The sequence below is a fragment of the Chanos chanos genome, chromosome 1 (assembly GCF_902362185.1).
Source record: "Chanos chanos chromosome 1, fChaCha1.1, whole genome shotgun sequence".
Lineage (NCBI taxonomy): Eukaryota > Metazoa > Chordata > Actinopteri > Gonorynchiformes > Chanidae > Chanos > Chanos chanos.
The window spans coordinates 21,300,980-21,323,494 of record NC_044495.1 but is presented as its reverse complement, the minus strand read 5'-3'; the positions used below and the strand labels follow the sequence as shown (position 1 = coordinate 21,323,494).

General features: G+C 40.8%; 2 protein-coding genes across 2 annotated transcripts; one reads left to right on the top strand and one right to left on the bottom strand.

Moving 5' to 3' along the window:
- Positions 1-1,006: 1,006 nt before the first annotated feature.
- LOC115809556 (sushi domain-containing protein 3) lies at positions 1,007-5,250 on the bottom strand. The gene is made up of 5 exons (XM_030771305.1): positions 5,064-5,250; positions 2,239-2,430; positions 1,774-1,930; positions 1,497-1,682; positions 1,007-1,247 (listed from the first exon to the last, which is right to left on the bottom strand). The coding sequence occupies exons 1-5, from the start codon at positions 5,248-5,250 to the stop codon at positions 1,007-1,009; spliced, it is 963 nt and encodes a 320-aa protein (XP_030627165.1).
- Positions 5,251-10,457: 5,207 nt separating this feature from the next.
- slc13a4 (solute carrier family 13 member 4) lies at positions 10,458-21,672 on the top strand. The gene is made up of 16 exons (XM_030774968.1): positions 10,458-10,577; positions 13,915-14,043; positions 15,930-16,066; positions 16,165-16,340; positions 16,569-16,623; positions 16,708-16,741; positions 16,843-16,917; positions 17,070-17,254; positions 18,946-19,065; positions 19,311-19,412; positions 19,609-19,710; positions 20,201-20,307; positions 20,538-20,662; positions 21,000-21,161; positions 21,298-21,435; positions 21,535-21,672. The coding sequence occupies exons 1-16, from the start codon at positions 10,458-10,460 to the stop codon at positions 21,670-21,672; spliced, it is 1,905 nt and encodes a 634-aa protein (XP_030630828.1).
- Positions 21,673-22,515: the final 843 nt, after the last annotated feature.

The window sequence follows — 22,515 nt, the reverse complement described above, 5'->3', positions numbered from 1 at the left end:
CTGTTCACTTCTCATATTCCCTCTGGGGATCCTCTTTCCATTTGCATCGTTATGTTGTCAATTCTCCAAAATACCATCACTGCCTGTCACCTATAGCTGCTAAAACTAGAGACGGACCAAACTGGGATGGATCTTTCTGTGAGAAATGCCCAGACAGATTAGATTATTTGATCACTGTCATTGTTTTTTTGGGGTTTTTTTTCAGTGATGGCCAAAAAAGGAGAACTCCAAGTGGGTAATCAAACAAAAACATTTTATTTGTTTTATATTTGTTAAAAGCAAATCAGGTTTATGAGATTCCAACACAGGTCACATATCAGGGGAGCTGTCCCTTTTTTTCCCAGCTTAGAGAATCCATGAGAGGGAATAAAGTATGTGCAACTCTGCAGGCTTCAAAATTGCAAAGTAAGACTGAAAACCCATAATCTAAGATGGTGGGGATGATGTTTTCCTTCTTAAGAACAGAGCCTTTGCAAAAGTATTGACACCACAAGTCCATATGCAAAGGCGTCTGACCCATGCTAGTCCACCTTGCTTTTACACTGAGGGTATCCAGGAATCATTCTTGATAGGAGTGATTACAGCCAAGGAAAAGTGTTTTCAATACTTGCGCTACTGATCTGTAACTGAAAATCAGTTCGGCATGTATATGTTCATCTGGTAGGGAAGTTTACACATGACCACAAAAGGGAGGGATAGATCAACCATAAAACAACTCTGAACAAAAGTTTTCTCTAGGAGTAATGAGATAGGAGTACAAACAACCTCCAAGGAGAAAAAAATATACAAAACAGAATTAAAGAATGGACATCTGAATGAAGAAGCAGATCAAAAAAATATACTTGTGTTCAAACAATTCATGTGTGTCTTCTGAGTTCCATCTGCATTGCAAAAGTCTCTCTCTCTCTCTTGCTCTCTCTCTCTCTCTCTCTCTCTCTCTCTCTCTGTTCTGGATAGAATCCTCTCACCATGGCTATAAAGGGGCGGAACGTTGCTATGGTCACAGCTATTGTGGAGGGCTGTTAGGGCTGTGATAGAGGGGTTTGGGGTAAGGGGGCAGGACCTGCTGCGTGGCAGAGGTGTCTGTGGGTGGGATAGGAAGGTGGAGGTAGACAGAAGCACTGGGGGCACTTGGCACAATGGGAGCAGTGGGGGTGGGAACTCTCTGTAGCACCATGTGAGGGTAGACCTGACTTTCACTGTGGTACAACCCAGGTAGAGGGGCTTTCAGCAGGTTCTCCTGACTCCTGTTAAACACACACACACACACACACACACACACGCACACACACACACAAACACACACACGCGCACACACACACACACACACACACACATACACACACACACACACACACACACACACACACACACACACACACACACACACACACACACACATTTCAATTCTACACAGAAACCTATTAACATATTAAATATATATGAATAAAATGTATATATACTTTTGTATTGAATGGCTATTTATGAACGCCCACCTCTGGTAGCCCCCATTATCATAGCCTGAGAGCCCCCCCATGTAGAGAGGGCTGTTGAGGGGCAGGTGGGGGTCCAGCCTCTGAGAGAGGTGGTAGATTCTTGGGGGTGGAAGGGCATCCCAATCCCCCTCTTCTCTCTCCAACCAGCATTCACTCTGCCGAGATAGCTGTCGCTGTTTCTCTTTTCTCCTACTGACGAGAAGTCATCATCATCATCATCATCATCATCATCATCATCATCACAGTAATACACCTCCTTCTACTCCTCAGCATGTACCTGCTCCTGCTGTCTCTGTGTGATCCTCTCTCTTTGCTCATGCGCTCCTGTAGGCAGCAAATGATGAAAGAGACGGACATGGCCAGGATAATGATGCCACTGACCACAGAGGCCAGCACGGCCACCCTCAGGCCCCGGTCCTCTGGTTTAGGGATGGCTTAGAGAAAGACAGAGCCATACCACAGAAAATAAACAGACAGACAGGTGAGACTGAAAGATTGAACAGATGGATACACACATATGAACACGCATCTATATGTATGTAAACAACAAATATTCTCATACATACACATTCTTTCTTCCCTTAATGTTTCATGGACTTGTTGGCCTCAAACCAAACCAGATGTCTGCAAAGTTATCTTAAACACTATCCACTGATCTTACACTTAACGATTTTAATATACTTTGTTCTTACAATGCTGACTTCTACAGTGCTGAAGTCAAGAGAGGAAGACACCAGCTCACCTTCACAGACTGGTAAATAGTTACTCCACTGAGGGGCTCCCCCTCGTAGGATGCAGGAGATTTTTTCACTGCCCACTAGCTGGTAGCCCTCACGGCACCAGAAAGCCAGGACGGTGCCCAGAGATACTCCTGTGCCCTGCTCCACATAGAAAGATCCCCTCCTTGGGGGAAGTAGGGACACACAGCTAAAACCTGACAGAGAGAAAGCAAGAGCAAGTGTTAGGGACCGGTCCAAAAAACACAGATGTACAAACATACACACACCAGCTCCAAGCTGAAGATGAGGAGATGGATTAGTGGAGTGGCTAGTTGATAGATGTGGAGACTTTTTTGCAGAGGTGCTGCTCATGTGCACAAGGGGATGATGGATGTCAGCAGTGGATTATGGCTAAAATTAATCTCTGTCCCTCTCTCTCTCTCTCTCTCTCTCTGTCTCTCTCTCTCTCCCCCTCTCTCTCTCTCTATTTCTCTCTTTCTCTCTCTATATCTGTCTCTCTTTCTCTCCAGTCAGTTCGCGTGAGGAGGACTTATCAATGCTGAGTCATCACATGAGATCAGTTGATCTCTGTCTTTATCTCTTTGCCCTCAAAAAGAGTTCATCCCTTTTCTCTTCATTCCCATCCCAAGCCCCCGACATCATTTCTCTCCCTGGCTGCAAACTGTGTGTGTGTGCAGAAAAGCCCCTAATCTCTAGGCTCTTACTGAATGTGTTTCAGACAGACTGCACAGTTTATCCCTGCTGGTAGTCCAAGTTCATTTGAAAGTGTTTAATTTTCTCTCTGTTAGGAGTGCAGTGAGCCAGTGTTCCCCTGTGCCAGCCTCATTCGGTATGGCTTAGCTGGCATGGCAATGCCAGGGTACACCAAAGCCTCAAAATGACAGGACCTATCCTAGTCGCTCTCCGTCTCTCTCTTTCTCTTTCTCTCTCTCTCCCTCTCTCTCCCTGGGGTGCTGCCAGTGAGGCTCTTAGAAAAGAACATGATTAAATAAAGATTAGATTGTCCATTAAAAATTCATCCCTACAAAGACCATGCACCAATGATGAGACATTGGTCATGTGACTACCTCTGGTCTCATGGGACTGATCAGGCCTGGCAGTCTCTCTTTGTCGTTCCCCTCATGGCTCTGTGTCCGTGACAGACAGCAGTTTTGTTATCTGTTATAGAAGCAGAGGTCTCTCTGTCTCTCTGTCTCTCTGTCTCTCTCTGTCTTTGCCTGTGTTTCTTGTGTAGCAGTGGTTATTCCTGTGATCTGTGCCTCTTACTCTCTGACATCAGCAATTAACTAATCCTTTTAACCAGAACTCTGACGTGTGTGTGCGTGTGTGTGTGTGTGTGTGTGTGTGTGTGTACAATCCAAGAGTCAGTGAGAGGTGTAGATAGGAGTCCTCTGCAGAGAGGGAGCAAAGAGAGAAAGTAGGGCACATTCTCCTGAGGTATAACTGAGTTTTTGGGTAAGTTTGAAATGGGGCACATTTTCTACAGTACTTTGGAAGTAAGAGGAAGCCTACATTGACTTCAGTAATGATAGAATTAGAGTTTGGTTTCAAAGTTGGCAATTCAATACTACAGCTGATTGAGAGCCAACACCGAGCACTCTTAAACAGACCCCTTTTGCCACAGCACAAGAAAGCGTCCATTCTTTCACCTGTGGAACGAGGCCTCAAATAGACCACACAACCTTCTACAAAAATAACCTGTATGACCTTCTCCAAAAATCCCACATTTGGAACACATCCATTTTGCTGCCTATGTGTTGTGTAGTTCCTGTAGCAGTTGCCTATACGTTGTATGTAATGAAAAACATGGTTATAGCATGTTGACTGATTCTTTTATGAATACTGAAAAAAACTGCATTTTGAATGAGTGCATTCATAGCTCTTTAGCTTGTTGCGTGTATGCATGTTGATATTAACATGCACTGGAATAAGCACTTTGTGCATAAGCCCTGGACACCCTCCTCTTACAGGTATCAAAGACTTTCATAGAATGACTGACTTATAGTCCTTTTGGCTATGGCTTGAACAGAAAGCTGTAACTGAATAAATCTGCCATGCATATTGACTGACTCATGACCACATCAATAAACCATCCACAAATAACCATAGAGCAAAGTAATGATTTCACAACACTCTTTCATCATATTAAATCGATGAATTACGCAGTGGTTTATGGCAAACGTAATGTGATTATCAGAATCTCACCAAAGCTTCCATTCTTTTCTGACAGATCGGTGGGATTATGAAAGATCTGGTTGAGTTTTAAACCTCCGAGATTTGCATTGTATGCGCATGTGAACATGAAGGATTATGCGTGCGTGTGTGTGTGTCCTGGCAGTGATATATTGGAAATGTCCGGTGCTTTTCCAGCGCAAACTGGAAGCACATGCATGTATATTTAAGACTGAGCAGAGTGTGTATACAGTTCCTCTAACTGGCTTTATACACACTACCAGAAAAGTGATGAGCCAACATATACAAAGTGACACAATACACACACACCACACACAACCACAGAGAGAGAGAGAGAGAGAGAGAGAGAGAGAGAGAGGGTGAGAGATGGACAGAGAGAGACATACATTTAGTTAAACGCTATCAAGAGCTGTAATGTTAACAGACAGCTACCCTTTTTTACAAAGATAATGGATAAAAATATTTCTAGCACAATGATTCAGTGATTCATATACATACAAATAACCGAGAGGATCTGAAAAGTGTAGCTTGTCATACAGTGTAGATAAATGAAAGCAATACACTTAACATATGATCAATGACTGTTAAACGATCTTTATCAGTTCCCCATTTTCACACTTACTGGTCCTCTCACCTGTGTAGTTGTAGCTGGTGGCAGTAAATGTGGTATTGACTCCATCCTCAACAGGTACTCCAGCTGCCCCTCCAGAAGTGACACTGACTGATGCCAGATCCGTGGGGGAGGTTGCTGCTAGAGCCAGGGTCCATGTCCACCCCAGCAAAGGCCACAGGGGCCCTAAACCCCAGGACTGCTCTGTCATTGCAGTGAAGCACAAAATGTTCTGGAAAAAAAGAGAGTGCAGTAGTAGTATCCTTAGCTGGGTTCTTTGCCCTTACTCATTTTTAAAGAACTGTCCCTCGTGGCCCCTGGTGACTCCTGACACTTAATTACACTCTGAGAATCAAAGAGAAAAGGTCCTCAGTTTATTAAGATCCTGTTTTTCTTCAGTCCAAATGTAAGCAGAGAGAAAGCAATGTTTTGTGTGTTCCCTCTCATTCTCTCACTGCCATTTGTTTCCCTACATCTCTAAGCTGCTTGTCGCTGAACTGCCTGCTCTCTTCATTTGCTGCCTGTTATCCCGTGCTGACGTGAGGGCTTGCATAACACGAGACGCTGCTGAGCAGTGATTCATGCCCTCTTAAAGCCTCTCCTGTTTGCCGTTCTGCTTTCTCTCTCACTTTCTCTTTATTTCTCTCCCCTAGTCCCCCCCCCTTCTCTCTCTCTCTCTCTCTGCATTTTGCAAAAACATAGAAAGAAATCAGTGAAGTCCAAGAAAAGTGAATTACATGGAAACTTGGGCTTCAGACTTCAGAGTTTGGGACACTATGACAAAGAACCACAGTGTCAAACTGAATCAAAATCGTCTTAAAATGAGGTACATTATTTGCATTTAATGTCACAGATGAAAAAATAACAGTCTGCACAAAAAATGAGGAGCATCTGACAACAAGGGAATTATGAGACTATTATAAAGACTACTATTAATAATTAATGACAAATTAATTAACAACTTATTGTAAAATTGTATTCAATACAATATTCAACTCTCAAATTCAGACATTCATTAAATTTGTCTTTATATTTTTATATTACTTTGTCTCTGCTGTGTTTTGAGCATTTGAAAAGAATGTGGAGTACCTGTAATCTCAGTGGAGGATTGACATGAAAAGTTGGTCTTATTTTAGAAGTCTTTGTTAATTATTCATCACAGATAGCATGGCTAAGATAAGTTCCTATCCCAGGCCACAGTCACTGGACACTCACTGTGTGAGCGCCCTCTCACCTCTATGTTGTCATGTTCTTAGCTCTTGGTACTAATGAGATGTGAAAAAGGCAGCCTTAAATTAAAGGTTCAGTTATTAGAGATATTATGACACAAAAAAGCTATATTTTACTCAAAGGCCATGAAATCATTTCTGCTGTATGCTTTGACTAGCGATGGTATGTCATGTCTGGGAGAAGATCTAAATTTAAGTGCACTTCTTATAATAACATTAATCTGCCTACCGTGGCCATTATTCTTTTTTCCCCTTAATTACTGATTTAAAAAAGATTATAGAGATTGATGTCGTATGGTGCTCTTATGATAATTCATTCTGTTATGTCCACATATGTTTGGTTGGTAAACACTAACATATTGTAAATTGCTCATCAGTACAGTTCTTCATAGATTGGCAAACTGTGCTAAAGGGCATTACCCAGCCAGCATGAAAAGCCTTTTAGCACTAAATCCAGCTCATATATGATAGGGTCAAAAAGTCTCTGCAGTGAAGGGCATGCACAGAGATATACAGCCACTAATCACACTCAGCTGTACTGACAGTTTGCATACAATACACACATAAAGAAGAAGAGGAGAATGAACTTTTCTGCATTTGATATAACAAACTCAGTAGTGTCAGGAAGTACTGATTTACAGCTCTGAATGTCATACTACTAAAATACACCAAAGCAAGTGAGAGGGTTGTCTTAATAGACTTAATCAACAACATGTGTAAGAGTTTCTTCAATAAGAAGGATATGTCTTTCTGTTACAGTTCCCTGTATGGTATTAAACATGTTAAAATATCTATGATATTAAATATGTTAAAAGTTCGAATATTGGTATTGTGACAGTTTGTCACAACTCAACCCACCATTCCCAAAATGGAAGAATCTTTTCAGAGAAGTTCAGTCAGTTTGTCACTTGTGTGGGGACTGGAGTTTTTTTTTTTTTTTTTTAATATTATCAAATATTATCAAGAATAAATAAGAAATTGTTTTCTGTGTCAACCTCTTCTGTTTAACACTGATCACACCATTTCTTCTCATAACAACGACAAAGTCATGGTCTCTGTCTCTATACATGAATAATAACTAATAATCATTAATTACATACTCTGTACATAAATAATACTAATAAATAATTAAAATAACTTATAAATGCATTTTGCTGGTAGGTGTATAGGTGTGATTTCATTCATCATTTCAGGTTCCTCATTTCAGCTCTGCCTCCTTTTCTGTTTTTATCATGGAGGAAGGGGGGGTTTATCGAGCTCTGCTTCAAACACGTGATTTATAAGTATGTTTTTTTTGTTTGTTTTTGTTTTTTTGCAAAATTCAAGATGTATTTTTTCAGTTGTGATTTCTCCCATAGCTTTTATTCATTACTGGGCAGAATACACTTTTCTGTTAAAGGATTGGGTCATTAATATGGACAATTTCTAGTCAAATCTTAAATGGGCTTTTAACTTTAGATTTTTTGTATAGTGTGGGAAGCCCTGTATGCTGCATCTGAAAATGCATTTCTAGCCTTGAAAACCTCACTGAATCAGTGTTTTCTCTGTCTGCCTCCCCCACCCCTCTGTGTATGTGTCTGTGTGTGTATGTGTGTCTGTGTGTGTCTGTGTGTCTAGGCAGTGGGACCGCACGGAGGCAGTGACAAACAGAGATGCTGGTGACAGACTCCGTTCTCTCTGCAAGTGTCCCTAGAGCACGGCATCTACAACCTCCAATACAAATGATACTTTACCCTGCTCTCTCTTTCCTTCTCTCTCTCTCTCTCTCTCTCTCTCTCTCTCTGTCTCAAACACTACTTTCCCACCAATTCTGTGGTGCTGAATCTGTTAATTAAACAAATATGTATAAGATTAAACAAGTCTTTGCTGCACCCTCTTAGTGTCTATAATACTTGTTGTGCCTTGTCATGAATAGCACAGATTATAGGAACAGCTCCCCACTCTCAGTCTCCTAAGACACAGACTCAACAGTCTTACAAACTAGACTACAAGAATGGATGCCAAAATGGCAAAATGCTATATAAAGTCCTTCGCATTGGGCAGATGAAGTTATCTAAAATATCAACAGTTAAATAACAATGTTTGGAGCATTAATCCTCTCTGACAGGGTTCATCCGCTCTTAAGATTTAAAGAGGTTTAAACGGCAACTTAGGCAACATTGATTGGGTTATGCAATGCTTTGGAAGGCATTTCCTCTCTACAGATAGCTGACATGATGCAGGGGAAAAGCCAATGATGTAAAAGCCTGCATGCGGCGCGCGCGCACACACACACACACACACGTAAAATGTTATCAAAGGCTGTAATGTTGTCTGTTACTTTTTTTTGTTATCAAGATTAAAGATAAAAGATCACTTACAAAGCATGATGAGTTTTCCCACACAATGATTCAGTGATAATATACAGAGATGTATTCAGTGTCAGTCATCAACTCTCCATTTAGTGATTGCATTAAAATGTAAACTGTCACCTCTCCCACAATTCTCTCTCTCTCTTTCTCTTCTCACGCAATGTAAAAGTACTTTCTAAGATTAACGGTGCTGTTTCATGAGTAAATTTCAAGGATTGAGAGAGGATTATACCATAGTAAGGCTGCAGGGAATACACACGCCTGTTTGTTTTTTGCTGTATTACGTCGGCGTGCAGGAGACTATCATGTGATATTGCTGTACAGCTCTTAAAATGTTCTGAAAATGAAGCCTTTGCCGCCTCTAACATTCTCTCAACATACTATTCAATTGGTACTGCCAAAGTTATGCCACTAGATGGCACAATTACATCACGTCTATTTCTACCGACGTCAGAAAGAAATGCCGACAATGCCGTGACAGGCCTTTGAACAAACACTGGATTAAGATCGGTGCAGACAGAAATACAAGGTCTTGGTATTATTTATATTACCAAGGCGCACTATCTTTTGATTCTCTGCTTTAGAAAAATATAATTGGGCATGTGATTGCTGTCCTAACTTGAGTAAAAAGTGATTAAGGTGCTGGTTGATTTTGGAGCGCCTTTTAACATCAGAGGGATAAACTGGAGGAAATAACTGTGTGATCCTGTCATATGGGGTCTCACAGTTCTCTCTTTCAATTTATCTCTCTGACATTAAAACGTGTTGGCCTACATACATACATACACACACACACACACACACACACACACACACACACACACACACACACACACACACATCTGTCTCTAAAATGTGCAGTATACGTAGGTTACAAAGGTCTACAGTTCTGACACCAGTTTACAAGGATGCATTTATTGCTCTAGATTTTAAGGCTTCAATATCTGATGTGGCAATCAAGGCTTTAGTGAAATATTCAAACGACAGTGTAATATAGGTGTTCTTCTTTTACATGGTCTGGGCTTGCTGGCGTATTGTTTTTCAAACTTGTCTAACATAGTGTACAATACACCCCACTGTTATTCTACGAAAGCGTGACAGCTGCATAAAATTCTCCAATTAAAGTTCACATCGTTCTGCCTCGCTTACCTCCCTCCTCATGACGGCCATTCATAACCCACAATTGCCGAACTGTGATTGGTCAAGCAACGACTGGGAAGGCGGAGTAATAGGATCTTAATAAATTAGCATACTGAAAAATCAATAAATATGAACTTAATCTTTTTAGAAGTTTTAGCTCGAAAGCAGAAAAGAGACAGTACTAGACATTAGTACATGCATACTTATGCAGTTACCCAGTTTATGCTTTCTGACAGTGAAAGTGTGAAGATTGTTGTCCAAATTAGAGAAAAATGTCGACTCACAGATAAAAACAAATCCAAGGGCAGGCTCAAAAGGAATCGTTATCTACACTGTCAATACAGCGTGTAACATAGGTATAAGAAGCATCTTCAAATTATTCTAAACTGGAGTGGAAGGGTCAGGCGACGGTGGACACAACAGTAGAACAGTTTACAGTAGAAAAACCAAAGACACAACTGCAACTGCACTTTGAATTCAAGCAACCAAACAAACTCTCTGTTAAGAGGACAAATTTTATGCTTTAGAAGGACATGCATAAAGGGAACTACTTTCTTTGTTAAAAGTTGAAAAATCCATCAAATTTGTTGAGAAAGGGAGAGAACAGACAGCGCGCACGTTGAGGGGTGGTTTGCTGTTCATCAGGTAGTCAAGGAGCCAGACGACTACGGGGAGAGTTCATAGAAAAAGAAACTCCGATGCGGCTGGAGACTGCCAGGATGGACCTCATAAAAAAGTTGTGGACGGCGCGTAAACTGATTCTGGTTGTGATGATTCCGCTGTCCCTGCTGCCGCTTCCCCTGATCCACCCAAGCAGCGTAAGTAGCGTACAAATATCTGGTGTCCTTAACGTACAGTCGTGCGCTCTCTGCGCATACACCACGCGCCTTTACGCATTTAGGGTCACATGGTGATGTTGTTAATATTTTAAAACAGCAAAAATACTTTTTATTCGTCTACATTAGAGTTTGATGCAGGAGATAAATATATTTTAACTGTTTTTGAACATTTATAAATTCTGAAAACGGTATACATGTGCTTATTACACGCAGCTGTCCAAATTGCAATGTAATGCATCGAGGAGGTTCTACATGAAAGTAAATAATGAACAGAACAGGGAAAATAAGCTTAGACATAACCAGGAAATACAACAACTGCTGATTAAAAAGGTTATGTAACAAATCAACAGGAGGCCAGAACTGTGTCCCTCTCAAAAGTCACCTGCCGTGGCACAACAACCTCTTGCCGATTTGGCTGGGTCTCATGTTCAAAGGTTGACCACCCGTCTGCAGGCATCACGATCCAAAACCCCTACAGTGTCTCTCGATCTTTCCATTAGTTATGGGGTGCACACATGTTCCCAATCTGAAGTGTTTTTTTTTTTTTTTAATTCAAGCCTTACAGGTGTTGTTTGTTTGGAAAGAGAGTGGGGACTCTTGTTGAGTGCACAAAAGAGGAGACGTGCTGATTTAAAATCAAACGTTACCCTTTCAGTTTTAATGAGTTTGTGTTACACTAATGCTTTAGGCCTCTCAAACCCCCATATGCTTTAAACACAAAATAACTTTTCAGAGCATTAATTTCCATTATTAACTAATGCGCATGAAATTTTGAAAGAACCGACTAAATGTTAAGTAAGATAATTCAACGGGCAGCAAGGAATAGTTTTCCTGGTTTCAAACAGTTTTAAAAGCAATGTAAAAAAAAAAAAAGTAAAAAAGTAAAAAGTAAAAAAGCAATCAATGCAATTTTCTAACCACTACTAGAGCATGTTAACAAGCCCTTTCCTTTTTGATTATTAACCACAAAAGAAATGTCGCTAAAGACATAGGGATCAATTCACATTACTCACAGGTTTCCTGTACTTATCTGAGAGCTAACATGTTTCAATCAAGCATTCCAAAAGAGAAACTAAGGAATGAGAAACAAGACATTATAGATTCTCTCTGCTTACAGGGAATGTCAGGTAAGATGAAGATAAATGCATAGCTTTTTTGCCCCTTCATCATCTCACATGTCTCTGTGATGAGAATGGAATCTCACAGTAAGATACTGATGAGTAACTTCCTCTAATCCACTCTGGACTCCCACTGTTCTCTGAGTCTGAACGTCAGTATGTATATGAGTTCAGATCAACCACAATGAATGGAAATCAATACAACCTAAATGAACGGCTTCCTTTGAGCAACAAAGAGCAACAAACAGATTAGAGGGGAGGAAAAACAACATGTGCTGAATAGGTTTAATCTGCCAGCATGCCTTTGTTTTTGAATCTGGCTGCAGTTCACAGCCAGTAGTGAGCAGAGAAAGAGAGAGATAGATAGAGAGAGAGAGAGGGAGAGAGAGAGAGAGAGGGGTTAGGATTGGGGTCGGCCTGGGGTATGGAAATCTTGCCCAGTCAGTGATTTACATGGTGTCAGGTTCTCTAAGAGCATGTTGTGGGCTAGTGTTATGTTAATGAAAGAGAGAAAGAGCGAGGAGAAAGGGGACTTAGGATTTCTAAATGTGAAGCAGAATATACATTTTTGGACACATTTGGCATGTCAACTCCTGCCATAGTTGTGTTAAACAGGATTGACTCCCTTGACAATGGTATCTCTGCGTTTGATTAAAAATTACAAAAGCTTTCATTGCTGCAAGCACAGAGCTCAGGTGCACAATCAAAGAAGAACTAATGAGATGTTTTCTCTAAAATAACCCAGATATGACTGTCTGTTGCATTTCTGTATCTACCAGTCCACGTGACAGTGTCTTTCACATTCAGCAAGGCCAATGGCAGAATGTGTTCTTGTTTTGTTGTAAGACTGCGGATGTTGTGAGAAGGTATTAACATTGTTTGGCTTGTTACAGCTAGTTATGAAACCTGATTAATACAGAAATATGAATCACCTGACTGGCACTTGTCCGCTTTGCCTCATGTATGCATGCAGCTGAATCAAATCGAATGGTATGAGATCAAATCCTGCAACACAGGCACTATGGTGTGGTTTGAGATTTTATTTTACTGGATTTATCTGGTTAATTGTGGGAAACACACAAGACACTGAGGGCATTGAAGAGTCCCAAATCTGTGCTCTGGACTTCCCTGGATTTAGATTTTTTTTTTCCTGTGAAAGAGAGGATTAGTAACTGTAACTAAGGGCTGAGGTGAAATGACATTTTGTCAGAGCTATAGCTATGAGTGCTGAGGTGGTGTGTGTGTGTGTGTGTGTGCGTGTATGCATGGATACTCTCACACTTTGTAGTGTCAAGTAACATTTGAGACCATCAGAGGAGTCCCCACCGTGATCATATTAACCTCCTGATCTTTTGAACTGAGAATGATTGATCAGGGCAACAAACTTCAGCAGATTCCTCATTATAGTTGGACTGTCTCCATCAGCAGATCCTTTTTAATGTGACGCAGTGAGAGGAACTGACACAATACTGCTTCCCAAGAAGAACAAAAACACCGTGAATTATAAAACCAAGTTTTTATAATTAATTTAGAGTTGGAGACTGGCTGAAATATTTGGATTGGATTTAAGCCACGACTGACTCATGGTGTGTTTGGAATTCCTTCAGAACCTATTAGTGGCTAAAGAGGAGAAAAGTTATTTCAGTCTATTAAAGCAGAGCACTAGCTTTCTAATTTCTCTTTCACTACACCAGCCTCACTAACTGTACATTTTAAACCTAAATAATTTTTTCATTAAAAAAGTATTAATTGGTTTTAATTATAAAATCTATGTGGTGGCAGCTCCACTCTTTGTTATGTATCTTCTTGTGATAACAAAGGTCTTATCAAGGGTCCATCATGAAGATGCAAAGCTTTGGTCAAAAGGAACACAAAAAACTGTCTGCATTATGAATAAAACAACAATAACGAATGATTTTTTGGGGGAGATCAGTTTCACAGATAAACTATTGTCACCTGCTACCTGTTCAACGAACATAAATAAAACAAACAACAGATGAAAAAAAAACCCATTCCAAATAGGTCTACAATCAACAACGCTCTCCTGGTGTCCCTGTGAGATGTGCTTACTCAAAATGAGATGCTCACTTTCACAATATTTTGTTTCCATAACATTTACCTTCAGAATGAACCTTTAAATTTTTTTTTTTTTTTTTTTGTCTAACTGGCCAGTGTTTTGACTTTATCGCCCCCTGCAGGAGTCCTCCTGTGCCTACGTGCTGATTGTGACTGCAGTGTACTGGGTATCAGAGGCTGTGCCGCTTGGTGCTGCTGCTCTGGTGCCAGCTTTCCTGTATCCACTCTTTGGGGTCCTCAAATCAAGTGAGGTGAGCAAACTTCTCCCACCACGTGTTTTCCAAAATGTTTATCTATGTCTGTGAAAGGTACGACACAGTACTGTGGTGTTATGATGTTATATGATTCAGTAGATTTCTTTTTTATGCTTATGTTAAAGGGTCATTGAGTTTTTTTTTGGGGGGGGGGGGGCTTAGATACGTTGTTAATCTCTGAATTAAAAGGATTAATTCTCTGTATGTGATAAAGTTTTGTTTGGAGTGATTGACCTTAAATGTGTGCACATAGATTGTGTAATAGCAAATTCAGGCCATGCCAAGTCAATGACTACATTCAATTTTTCAAAAACTTTCATCGTCATTTTGCCAATATTGATAGGCAGGTATGCTCCTTTTTTCCTTTAATTATTAATTAAACAAAAAAGATTAACTGTGACTACTGAGACAGTCGATGAACATAAACTGGAAAATCTGTCTTATAATGTAGTATGACATTGTTTATGCTAATGTGTTCATTTCTGTCTTACTGTGGGGCATTGACAGCTATCACAAGCCCTCCTTTCATTAGTGTCTTTAATTAACATTTACATTACATTGCATTTATACACTTATGCATGTATCTGTGTGTATTTTTAGATATTGCTTACTATGTAGATATGGGATAATGGAATGCACATTGGAGTGTAACAGACATTCTCTCCACAAATCCTAATTTGCCGTATCTAGTTACTTGTTAATCTCGTTCACACCTGGTTTGAAAATATGATAGAAATAACACAAGAACAGTTTGTCATCAAATCTGGAAGCTCAGAGTTTACCACGTGTATCCTCTGTATAATATGACTAACATTTCGTGGTAGACCTTCCTGCAAGCAGAGATACTAGGTGTAAATAAGGACAGCTTGAAGTCCTTTCTGTTCAAAGGGTACGACCTAGATTTAATCACCTCCGGTTTGCCCATTTGAACTCTTTCAACACTCTCCTCTCTCAATAATCATTATGATTATTGATCATCTGAAAGCACAGATCAGGTCTCCCTTTCTCTGACAAGTAAATGCAAATTCTATCAAAGGAAAGCAGTTTCTTAAATGTCTATTGGACACTGAGCAGGGATTTGTTTTCAGTCCTTAGAAGCAGAATTTTGGATAAAGCCTCAGTTCCCCCATTTAACTGTCAGTGAGCAGTGTGTCCAACAGTGCACCCGAGAGCTTTACTGCCCTCTACACTGCCCATCAATTCTTTGTACCAAGCTGTTATAGCATCCAGATGAAATCTCTGGGATGTTATGTAAAACAAAATTCAATCTCATGTGACCCAATCCCATTGACAAACTTGACAAAGCAACCTTTTATCTTAAGCCCTTGTAATCGTGTTTAGAAAACATACCCTTTTTACGCAATCCCCAGTGCTCCTGTCTGCTGAGTACTGTGCCTGGGGTTGTGTTTTCACCGTCTCTCCTCACTTATTTGATTATTGTTAATTCTTAGAGTAATACGAGTGTTAAATAGTGGAGGGGGAAAGTCCTTATAACTGGGCACAAACACTTAGGTGTTCACTGTTTTGCGTGTGTATAGACTTTTGGATCACATGCCCCCTTTCCAGGATATTTGAGTAGAAATGAGCAAAGCCTTAATTTGTGATCTGACTGTTTCCTTTGACTGTCCAAAGATCAAATGAATGACACTGAGACAGGGCAGTATAGAGCTTGACTGAGTTACCTGAGAAGTGTTGAATGGGGTCACCATAATAATCAATTATACCAGTAAGAGGAATCCAAAGTTAAGAAAGGATAAGTCATAATCATAACTTACACTGCATTGATTGGAAGTAATATTCAGTATGTGTGTGTGTGTGTTTGTGTGTGTGTGTGTGTGTCTGTGTGTGTGTCTGTGTGTGTGTGTGTGTGTGTGTGTGAACAGGTGGCTTCAGAATACTGTAAGGACACCACTTTGCTGCTAATGGGGGTCATATGTCTGGCTGCCTCCATTGAGAAGTGGAACCTTCATAAACGCATTGCCCTGCGCATGGTCATGATTGCTGGAGCCAAACCTGGCATGTAGGTACACACACACACACACACACACACACCCACACACACACACACGCACACACGGGTGTGTTGAGTCTCTTTGTTGATTTGTTTGTTTATTATAGGCTGGTCTTGGGGTTTATGTGCTGTACAGTCTTTCTGTCCATGTGGCTGAGTAACACCTCCACCACTGCCATGGTCATGCCCATTGCTGAGGCTGTCCTTCAGCAGCTTATCTACACTGGCATCGCCGACACTCATGAAGAGTCTGAGACTGTTGAAACGCAGGATGAGGAGACTGGTAAGACCTCTCTCATCTCTGGCCAACACATTACAGTCACACGTGTTTGTAGGCATCAAGAGAATGACATGCAATAACTGCCAGACAGAGGACAGATGTTGAAGTCAGAGCAAAGTGCTTACTTTAAGTAAAGCAGTAATGAAAAAACACATCAAATATTATGAAACCTTGGTATGATTTTGAGGATCATCATTTGATTTACTCAACTGAAAGTCAAATTCTTTACAGATAAAGAGGAGAACGTGGACAAGAATCAGCTTGAGCTGCTGTATCGCAAAGACGGGTATGTATGTCTGGGTATGTTAAAAAAAAAATGGTTTATTAAAACTAGTCTTGTAAGCAATCATTCTGTTTCTTTGTTTTGTAGCAGTGGGAAACAGGAGCTATGCACAGTGTCTGAGGTAAGAAGCATGGTTCCATCTTTACAATGATGCTTCAAGACATGTTGATAATATTAACTGACTGATACTTGTAGATATTCTTATTGCTTTACATCTTGTAGGAAGCAAATGGTGTAGCACAAAAACCTGGACTGGAGCTAGACTTTCCAAAGCAAAATAATGGTTATTTACCAGAGGTAAGAACAACAGCACCTGCCCCCCATCAACTCGCAAGCACACATAGACACTGACACACACACACACACACACACACACACACACACACACACACACACCGTATAGACCTATACTTATCTTGAAGATATAATTTTGTGCTCTGTTTCTGCAGACTGCTATTAGCATTCCTGTGCCAAAGAAACCCAAAATTCGTAGGGACTCAATGTACCCCACCAAGAGGGATCATATGATCTGCAAATGCCTGTCCCTCAGCATTACTTATGCTGCCACCATAGGAGGCCTAATCACCATCACAGGGACCTCCACTAATCTCATCTTCGCTGAACAATTCAACAAGTACGGTACAGAGCACACCCTCATGCCTCTTTCTTCACTATCAGTGTCACAGCTCTCAAATTTCATCTCTGTGTATAACATTTCATGCCTCACAGATCTCATCTGGTAATCAGTTGGTAATTCATGTATAGTCTTTCACTGGAGAATTTGAGATAGATTCTCAATTACACCAAGCTGACAAAGAAAGAAGAAATGGTGGCTCATTCATAGGAGTAGTAGTGTTGCAAACTGTAGGGCATAAGGAAAACCACCAGAATGTCTATTTAAATGACTTGTATATTTGGATTGATTGGACAGCAATACTGAGTACACCAAAAATATGCACAGTTTTAGCTTTGATGCTGCTACTTGTTAGCTTTCCAAGCCTTTTCTTCCATTTCCGTTGGTGTGTCCATTGTACATGTTGGAACAATTTAGCGATCAGGCTTGCATCGTTTCCCCTGGAATTTGTTTAATATGCCTTTGTTAAAATCTGCTAAAGCTTATTTACTCTCTGAAACTTGTTAAGCCAAAGAAAATGGCTCTTTTTCATTCAGAAAGATTGCAGAGCAAAGGTTACTGTTCTTCTCAAGTGGTCAAAACCCTGAGCAGGCTGTGTAGATGTACACTACAGATCTGACACTGATCTGAGGTCAGTTGAAGTCAGTAAGAAAAATGTATTGGATCAGTGGATTCGGTGGGAATTATTATTTAGAGGAAATTCACCTGTGTTAATTTTACTCTGAGAGTGTTCATATAGCTCCAATGGAACCATATAAACACATAGTTAAATTAACAGCAGTGAATTTGCTGTGTGGGTTCCTAGGATAATGGTTTCTTATAGATGTCAAAAGATAAGATTTTCTGTTGTGGTGTGGCTAAAACAGGTTTGTGCTTCTTAAACTTAGTCTCTCTGTCATGTTCTCAATGGGCAAACTTGATAAATCACGTTCTCTGAAGACATAAACAAACACTCATCTTAACCAGACCCCTCATGCTCTGGCCAAACAGCAGACAAACTGTGAGAAAAACAGAAGTGAACCTGAAATAACATTCTATCTAGTTTATGCATATCTATCTCACAAAGTTTGACACAATTATTTATTGTTGCTGAGTAATATCAACATATTTCCAGTTTCTTGTGCAGAGGGTAAAGATGTTTAAACTGGACAGCTGAAAAGTTTGTACTACACTCCAAGGATTTTTTTCACGTTTTGTATAAACAGGACCTTGTCCCTCTTCTCCACAGAGGAACATACTCAGTCAGGCGACCAGTGACCCTAGAGAGAGGGCAGTTCAGTTTTTGGGGAAAATGCACAGTGAGAGTCTGGATGTCAAAATTTCACTGACGTAAACTGTAATACCTGTGATACTATGCAGGTCATGAATTGTTCTTCCATACCTCCATTTTCTTTATGATTTCAGGTTAGTTACATAGACAAGGCAGTGACTGATCCTCATTGGTGTACTTCTCTGTTCTGCCGTACTTTGTGATATCAAGACAGTGGATAAACCTGATAAATCCTTAAACCCTCAGAGCACAGTACATTTTAAAGGTGTCAAGCTCTCATTTAGGGACTTATAATGACAACAGATAACTTTTATAGGATGGTTCAAAACAGGTTCCATTGCTTGGTTGTAAATTCATGAAATTTCCAGTGTTCCTAAAATATTTCTTTTCTTCTTTCTTTTCTTCATGCTGTGCTCCATAGTCGTTACCCTGAAGCGAAGGTTATCAACTTTGGCACTTGGTTTATCTTCAGTTTACCAATCGCCCTCATTATGTTGGTTTTAACCTGGCTCTGGCTCCACTTCCTGTTCCTGGGATGCAAGTAAGTACAGGAGAAAGTTTCATACTTAGTTATATTGATTTTAAAATTAAAACACCCATGGGGATGAGATTTTTTAAACAATTGATGACTAAACAATGGATAAACTGACATTTATTAGAGAATGTTAATGTGCAGTTCTTGAGCTACATCAAAGATTACTAATTTACATCTGTCAATGGGCCTTTACCTAATTCACATCAACACTAGCCCACAGTCTTAAACTTGGTCTTGTGTCTTGTGTCCAGTTTCAGAGAGACATGTTCCCTAAGCAAGAAACGCAAGACCAGGAGAGAGATTTTGTCAGAAAAACGCATCCATGAAGAGTACCAGAAACTTGGGCCTATCAGGTAAGGGATAAAGTAGACTAGATGAGTAAAATTAATGAGGAAGTAGCAGCTGTGCATTCTCCTTTTATAACATGACAGCTGAAGATGTTCTTTGAAGTCTCTGTAACAATGACAGTAACCACCTCTTTCACTTTTCTAAACCATATGAAATGATTTGACTGCGCATTAATACTTCCACTCTTTTCTGGGCACGCAGCTATCCTGAAGTGGTTACTGGTATCTTCTTCGTTCTAATGACCTTGCTGTGGTTCACAAGGGAACCGGGCTTCGTCCCAGGCTGGACATCATTGTTTGAGAAGTATGTGAACTTTTTTCATTATTGTAGTTCCAGTCCAAGACTTTCACGTGAGGTCTGCAAAGCCCTTTTGTGGTTTGTCAAAGTCGTAGAAGACTAACTGTACATAACCTTATTACTTTTTAAAGGCAATATAGAGGAGCATTTTCCCTATTGTTACTCTGGGACAGTGATTATACCCTGTAGGAGATTTGTTATTTTTAGCAGGGGGGATGGCCCAATGGACAACAGGGGAGCTGGCCCAATGGTCACTGACACTACTCTATAGAGTATATAGAGGGATGGCAGGCTAACAAGGCGGATGCATTTTGGTCATTTTGCTAACAAGGGGGATGGAATCCCCCCCTCATCCCCCTACATACCACCTACTGGTTATGCCCAAGCATCTCCAGCTATTTCACATATTTATTTTGAACTCTGCTATTCGTTAACAATGCAGATTATGCTACGTCTTGTTTTTGCAGTGAACTGACCTTGTGTCTTTTTTTTGCAGGAAAGGCTATCGAACAGACGCCACAGTCTCCGTGCTGCTAGGCTTCCTCCTGTTCCTCATCCCTGCACGCAAACCCTGGCCATCTGCATTCCCCAGCCAGGCCGAAGGTCAGGCTTCCTGCTGCCCTATGCATGTTCATGCAGCATCTCCCGCAAAAACTTCATCACACCGATAACACCTCTCACACAGCTGAATCGTGAACTGCTGCACGTTTCGTGTATCATAATCGAGTGTTCTCGCTCACAATGTTGGGAAAACAGATAATAACTGCTCTTATAGCACCTCCCGCAGGCATAAATGTTTCACGTTTGTGTCTTTCCTGTTTGATTGGCTTAAGACTCTGAGGACAGTGATGAGGATCCTCTGGCACCAATGATCACATGGAAGGACTTCCAGAGGCTCATGCCATGGGAGATTGTCATTCTGGTAGGAGGTGGATATGCCCTGGCTGCAGGCTGTAAGGTACATGTATAAATATACTTTTGTCTCATAAATCAGCAGCACTGCACTCCATGCCTGCTTTACTCTGTGCACTGTTGTGTCTTATGCAATTCTGTTTCAGGAAACCTGCAGAATACAATGTTTTTTACCAGAGTAAAAGAAAATGTAACTTTTTCTGATGCAAAGGACTAAGTGAGGCAAAGACTGAAGATTGATTGTAATGCAAACATTGCAAAGAGATCATACTAGTGAAATTTGCATATACCTATTCATCAAGACTGAAGATGGGAACTAAAGTTCTGACCCCTGACTCTCTGTACACTGGCTGCTAACCCCATCTCTTTGGTTCTTGGTGTAGGTGTCAGGGCTGTCCATGTGGATTGGCCGGCAGCTGGAGCCAATGAGTGGTCTCCCGCCATGGGCAGTCACCCTGCTGGCCTGCCTGCTGGTCTCTGCAGTCACAGAGTTTGCCAGCAACCCAGCCACCCTCACTGTCTTTCTGCCCATCCTCTCTGCCCTGGTAGGTCACAGTGGAAGTCAGGACTCGAGTATTGTTGTATTGCTGTATAAGAACTTAGCTGGGAAGTTGTATTGCTATGGGATCTGTGTGTGAGTGGAAGGAGCTTGCTACACCTCTCTCTCTCTCTTCCTTACAGTCAGAGACTCTGCAGATCAACCCTCTGCACACGCTTATCCCCACCACCATGTGCGTGTCCTTTGGGGTTATGCTGCCTGTCGGAAATCCGCCCAATGCCATTGTGTTCAGTTATGGACATGTGCAGATCAGGGATATGGTATGAGACAGCAGTAATTAGGTTCTATCTGCTCTTTATCCAGTTCTACTGTTCTCTGTGTTGAAATACTGATTGATGTGTTGATTCTTTGGTGCACAGGTGAAGGCAGGTTTCGGGGTAAACCTGATCGGGGTTCTGGTGGTGATGTTGGCGATCATGACTTGGGGAGAACCTCTTTTCCACCTGACAGAGTTTCCAGCCTGGGCAGTGATGAGGAATGTCACCGGCAGCTTGTAGCCCCAGGGGGATGACAGAGGAAAGGAAGGGCCACGTTAAAAAGAGCGAGGTGTGAGTTTGTAGACTAGAGTGGAACAGAGGACAGTGGATACCTGTTGATGGGGGCATGTCTGAAATGGCTGGTTGGGAAAGATAGATTTCTTCTTCTCGTCTTGAATGAAATTCAGAGCGGAGAAAATGAGCTCAGAGGTGACACAGATGGTCAGAGATTGTGAAGGGAGCTTCTGAATGACTGTAACATCATTCTCTTAATAGTTTCACCTCTGTTGTCCTGTGACTGGAATATATGTCTTTTTCTGCCAGATGAATGTCTTCATCTGTGTTACTCACTCAAGAACTACTGTAAATTAACCTTACAATGTGTGAATGTATAAATGTCATGTCAGCTATGGTTCTCTTACAGATCATTACAGTATTGTCTTTTTTCCTAAACAAAGCATAGCTAACTTTTACGAAACAATTATTTGACATGCAGTGACATTCTTAGTTTCGTACAGCACTATGTATAATGTTTTGTACCAGATGAATGTTTATCATCCAAACTATATTTTAAGCAGCTGTTCACGAAATTTATGTGACAAAATGTCTATGTATGATATACATTCAAGGTGTCTAACAGAGAAGCTAGACTTCATGGGGCATATAATGTATATGATAAGATTGGCTGTTTGGCTGAAATCAGAATTACAATCAAGTACATTCTTGCCATTGTTAAGATTGAAACGAACCGTGCACATTATAGTACTGATTCTTAAAACAGTACAATGCATATATTCTCGGGCACGAATCTATTGTAATTCTGTTTTCTTTTCTACTCCGTATATTATCAATAGAAGTCACATG